Here is a 5,755-nt window from a genome sequence, read left to right as displayed (position 1 = left end):
GTTCTGTGAGAAAGAGGAACTTTGGCCACACCTGCCTACCTTCCCCCACAGGAGGAGGGGGGCCAGTCAGCTGGGGGTGCAGGCATTCTTTGGCTCATGTTCTCCCAGTGGCCAGGTTCCTGTGAGTGAAGGCCAGCCACACACCCCAGGCACGCATGTTTGTGCCGGGCTCGACTCCCACTCCATCCATCTTCTCTTTGCCCAGGTGGACTGGGAGGGGTGGCCTGGGGTAGAAAGCCATGCTGAGGTAGTCTCCTTCTCTAGCTCAGAGTATACCGAGCCCCTGCTGGGGTAATGGCAAATGCCTCAGGGCCCCGTTCCCTTCGTGGCACTCCTGGGGGCCAGGAGAGCTAAGTAGTCAGTCTGATATTACCAGGTCACTGGCATTTTACTACCAATGTCCCAACTCCAACTTCTAACAGTTCATTAAGTCTGGGGGCACAGCTGAATCACCTGGGTACCTCTTAAAAATATCAGTCTCCAGATCCTCAAATAAAACATGCTTGTGAGTTTTCACGGCAGCACATTCACAGAAAGCAAAAGGTGGAGTCAACCTAAATGCCCACCGAAGGTCGAATGGATCAGCACAGTGTGGTCCACCCAGACAGTGGGATGCTACTCAGCCACAAAAAGGGACGAAGCACCAACACAGGCACAACGCAGATGAACCTTGAAAATACGCTGAGTGAAGGAAGCAGGCACAAAGGCCATGTATTACATGATTCCAGTTATATAAAATTGCAGAATAGGCCAATCAACAGAGACAGAAAGCGTATTAGTGGTTGCTAGAGGCTGGAGACAGGAAGGAAGTGGGTAGTCACTACTTAATGGGATGTGCTTTGGGGTGATGAAAAAGTTCTGGAACTACACAGTGATGACGGTTGCACAGCATCGTGAATGTACTAAACGCCACTGAATTGTACACTTCGAAGTGGTTAAAATGTTGAATTTTTTTGTTATGTGAGTTTTACTATAATGAAGAAAATAAAAAACAAAACAATTCCTGATTCTTATGCCAAAACAAAATCTTCAGGGGAGGGCCTGGAAATCTGTAGCTTTAAGAAGCATCACCAGGAACAAAATAAAATTAAGCAGATTTTAAGATCCACTTGGAGGAACCTTAGACCCCCACCCGTTCCCTCAGGCTGTCAGCACTATTTTCTAGGGCTGGGCCCTGGCGGTGTGGGACCCAGGCTTAGGCTCGTCTGCATAAACCAGCCCCCTAGCAAGTGATTGGCCAAGGAGTGGGCGTGAAGCTTTATCTGAGCCAATGAGAATCAGGCCCAGAGTTAGGAAGGAAGGACTGGAGAGATGGGTTTTTTGGTGCAGATTTGCTGGAGAGTAGCAGGTGGGCCTGGGTGGATGACCGGTGCTGGTGAGAACTTCAGGCACAAGTCAGCCCAACAAGGGGCAAACACCAAGGTTCTGCAGGTGAAGAGGCTAAGCCTGATGCTGGGCCTGGGGACCCAGCAACCATCAGACCTCAATGCTGGCCTTAAGGTGGAGTGACCCAGTCACTCATAATATGCAGGGAACCCAGAAACTGCTTCTCAGAGGAGGGAGTTTGCGAAGTGGGGTGTTGAAGCACAGTGAGGAGCTCTGAGACATCAAGTTTGCTCAAACAGAAGGAATAGTGCGTGAGAACCACAATGGGGGAAGCTGAGTGTGTTGTGTCTTTGTGTGTGGGGGGGGGGAGTGTTAAAAAGGAGGTAGGAGACGGCTGCATGGGCCCTGAGGAGCTCCCTGGCCTTAGCCTACAGGTGCTGAAGGGACTGTCCCTGGAGATCTGAGTGTGTCACAGGCCCTGCCCTCTGCCCCAACTCACCTTGCCAGGTGCACACATGGTTCCATCCAGAGGGGGGCCCTTCTTGGTCTTGCAAAAGTAGGGGTTGTCAGGGTGGCTGCACCACAGCTGCTTGCAGGGGTCAAAGGTCCGGAACTGGAAGAGAGCACCAGCCTCTAGCCAGGGCACTTCCCTCGCACTTCTACTGTGGAACCAGGCACAACTTGGCTGTCTGTGACAGGCCTGTGTGGCCAGTGGGTGCCTTGAGCTCCATGTGACTCCAGGGCCATGGAACCTTGAGGGTACAGCTGCTACTTCTAGTCCCTGTGGGCTACTGGGCCTCTCCAGCCTCCCACCCCTGGTGGCTGCACCCTTCGTGGAGCCTGTTGGACAGATCAGCTGGAAGCCAGTGTGTCTGGCACAAGGGCAGGGTGGGCATCCCTTTGGTCCAGGCAGGAGTGGTTGGTGACAGGGAAGGGCTGTCACTACAGGGCCCTAAGGGCACCTACTGTTCCCCTGCTGTAAAGTCCACCTCTCAACTCTCTCCTAAAGCTTTCCCCTCTGCTCCAGCAGGCCCTGCCCTTGCTCCAGCCGTGGCCTCGGTCCTCTGGACCTCATGTTATCTCTTTCCTGAACTGTCTGGCCCTTCCTCCAGGACGTTCCTGAGAGATACAGACCTGGCCACGCCACTGCTCTTCAGACCTTTCCGGAGCTGCCCACCACCCACCACGTCCTTTAAGCTGTCATGCCTGCATCATGCCCCATGTGGCCTTAGCAGTTTACCTAGCCAATCTGGGCCTCAGTTTCCTCATCTGTAAAATGGGAGTGCTTTGCTTACTTCCTACATGCAGGTGAGATGAGTACTGGGTCAGACATGACCAGGCACTAGAGCTCTTGCTACACTGCTTCACACAGCGTGGGCCTCGAGCAGCAGAGACACTCAGTTTTGATGACCAGTGTTCCGGCTGACTGCCCTGTCCTGGCACTCAACCCTAGGGGACAACTGGTTGCTCTTCTGCATGCTATGTCCCCTCACTTCTAGACCTTCGCACTGTGACTCCTGCTCCTGGAGCCCCTCCCCCTCAGCCTTCACGCCTGGCTTCTTCCTAGGGAAGCTATCCTGAGCTCTACAGGCCACCCCAGGGGCCTCACCAGATCCCCCACCATCCCCTGCTGATCCCCAGATCACAGGCCTTGTCAGCGCTGTGCTCTCTGCACAGGACCAAGTCTGGCTGGCTGAGCGGGCCCAGGGTGTGACAGGACGAGGGGTGGTGGGTGAGGAGGGAGATACCGCCATTTGAGAAGCCTGTCCCACTAAGCCCCAGAGGTGCAGGCTCCCCTGACACTCACCGCGGTGCACATCATGTAGCCCAGGCCAAAGTCGAAGCGGCACTGCTCGTTCATGGGGTAGTGCAGCCCGGGGAGCTGGGGCAGCGCCGGCCAGTCGTGGGCAAATGGGTCATCCCGCAGGCAGTCATAGGAGCTGTGAGGGGACACGTGGGGGCTGCCAGCTGCCTTCAGAGGACTGGCCATCCAACCCGTGAGGCAGACGAGGCCCCTTCTGGAGCCATGGTGGTAGGCCTGTCTGCAAATCCTAGCTCTCAGCTGTGCTGCTTCAGTTTCCCTGATGCATCTCTGTTCCTTGGCGTTAGTTACCCAGGACTTCGCTTACCTAGATTTCAGGTGTCCATTAAAGGTGACCCCAACAGTGGGACACTCCCCCCGCCATAGCAACCTGCACTGCCTTTTCCCTCTTTCTCCCCTGCGCCTGAGACTGGAGGACTCGAAGTCTGGGGGCTCCACTGGGCCCAGCACACGGGGACATGCACCCTCCCACAGCTGAGCCCGGGGCTGCGGGTCACCCTCAGGGACACAGGGTGGCACTCACTGCAGGTAGCGGCTCAGCTCCTGCTGGCTGCAGCGGGACCAGTGGAATCGGTGGAAGGCTGCCTGCACCAGGGGCGCCATGATGCTGCCCAGCCGTACCTCGTCACCACAGCGGTTGCCCTGCCCGTCATGTTCCATGCCCAGCCTGTGCGGGAGCCAAGCAGCCTCACTGGAACCCCCCTGGCCACGCTGACCTGTTAGCTGCACCCCACCCAAATGCCAGGAGGGCCCTTTAACCTCCCTCTGCTGGGCCCCTGGACCTCTGTTTGTCTGGTCTGCCCTGAGCCTGGTAGTATCAATTCTCCACCAGCCAGAGTCTTACAGCTTGGGGCTCGCTGGGGAGAAGGCATCCAGCAGCAGCCCCCTCAGCATGCTGTCCCCAAGGCAGGGCAGTGTGGCGTGAGGATGCAGTGAGGCAGAGGCATCAAAGCCCAGCTGTTCAGGCACCCCCTCCACACACGCCCACACGAACCCAACAGACTGTGAGGGCGCCCACCATGCCCAACCAGCCCCAAGATCCAGGGGTGCCTGGGGCACACACACCCCACCTCACTTGCCGTTCCTGGATAAGCCTCCCTTGGGTCCTCAGTTATTCACCTGTAAAATGGGGCAGGGACCCACCTGGGCCTTGATGGCATAACCACACCCACTCAGCTCTTCCTTTGAAACGTTCCCTCAATAGGAAGTGGCCCCCAGGCCTGGTGTGTAGTGCTGGGAGGACAGGACATCCCATCCAGTGCTTTTCATGTGGGATGTGTCCCTCTCAGGGCACAGAGGAGCAGCAGGGCCCCTTGGGATCCAAACAACAGGACGGTGAGGCCACTTACACATGGCCGGTTTCATGGGCCACCACAAACGCTGAGGAGAAGCCATCCTCGTGGTTCAGGGTACAACTGCGGACAGGGTGGCACATCCCAGTGACAGGAGCATAGCCTAGGAGGAGACAAGGGGTGGCTCCAGCTCCCAGACCCAGAGCCCGAACCAAAAAAGGGGACCCTGGACCCAATGCCCTCCGCCGTCCACCGGGCCAATGAGCAGTCAACTGCCCCTGGCTGGTACAGCTCGGGAGACTCTTGCCCCTGGCAGCAGGCCTCAGCCCTGCCCATCAGTGTCCACCCTGCAGCTGGGGTCAGTTGCCCAAGCCCAGGTCTTACCTGGGAGGACTCTGCCACCTCAGCAGCCTCCCACCTGCCATTCTCTTTCATGCCACATCCCCCTTCCTGCCTGGCTGAGTGACCTTCTGGCCCCTGGTCTGCCTGGCATCACACCCCAAGTCCACCACAAGAAGGTCTTCACTATAAGACCCCAGCCAGACCCATTTCCAGAGGGCGTAGGGGACTACAGTGAAGGTGGGCTCCCCAGCAGAGTGAGCAGGGACAGCCAGCATGCTGCCCTGCCCTGCTGGCCACACAGAGGGGACAAGCTGAGTGGACTGAGGGCACCCAGCATGGATGATGAGGCCCACGGAGTCCTTGGTTTGCCAATCCTGTGCTCTGGCTGAGAAGACTGAGCCACATTCGTACTGAAGGTTCCCCCTCCTCCAGAGGGGGAGTGAGGGCAAAAAGTGGCGGTGGCAGTAGGCATAACCCTGACATGGATGCACAGTGACCCTCCAGCCACCCCCATCCCCAGCCAAGTGGCTCTGACTTCACAGCTGATAACGAGGGACTTGCTGCATTTTGCCAATGCAGTTACCCTGTGCCGCCCTGGGAAGCGGAGGCCAACAGGGAGCAAGGGCAGGCCTGAGGGACCCGGGACAGCCCAGCCAGAGGACATGAAGGCCTTCAAGGCTGGCCTATGGAAGACTGTGCCCCTGTTGGGCAGAGCCTGGTCACTAGTTTTCCTTAGATGTCCCAGAGAAGCCTAGAGGACCAACACATTCCCACTGACAGGAGTCAGGGCTGGGGAGGGAGGGTGGGGGGTGTTTGGGGCCTGACACTGAGACCCCACCTAAAACTGAGCACAACCAGGGAACGTGGCCTGCCATTTGGGCCTGGACATGATAAAGAAGTGTGTACAGAGTTGTGTGTGCCACAGACACCCAAGGGTCCTAGAGGCCCCCAAAGTAAGGGTCCTCAACCCTGG

At 57.4% G+C, this 5,755-nt stretch overlaps 1 protein-coding gene across 1 annotated transcript in view; it reads right to left on the bottom strand.

Moving 5' to 3' along the window:
- ADAMTS2 (ADAM metallopeptidase with thrombospondin type 1 motif 2) overlaps positions 1–5,755 on the bottom strand; it is a gene marked incomplete at its 5' end in the record, with an annotated part of 202,720 nt that overhangs the window by 33,137 nt on the left and 163,828 nt on the right. The window contains 4 exons of the mRNA XM_006923365.3: positions 1,826–1,939; positions 3,134–3,266; positions 3,672–3,815; positions 4,498–4,603. Of these exons, the coding sequence (XP_006923427.1) occupies positions 1,826–1,939; positions 3,134–3,266; positions 3,672–3,815; positions 4,498–4,603 (497 nt within the window). The remainder of the gene's footprint in view (positions 1–1,825; positions 1,940–3,133; positions 3,267–3,671; positions 3,816–4,497; positions 4,604–5,755) is intronic.

This window comes from Pteropus alecto, unplaced genomic scaffold, assembly GCF_000325575.1.
Source record: "Pteropus alecto unplaced genomic scaffold, ASM32557v1 scaffold78, whole genome shotgun sequence".
Classification (NCBI taxonomy): Eukaryota; Metazoa; Chordata; class Mammalia; order Chiroptera; family Pteropodidae; genus Pteropus; species Pteropus alecto.
The sequence above is the reverse complement of the archived record's forward strand: the minus strand, read 5'-3'. Positions and strand labels throughout refer to the sequence as shown.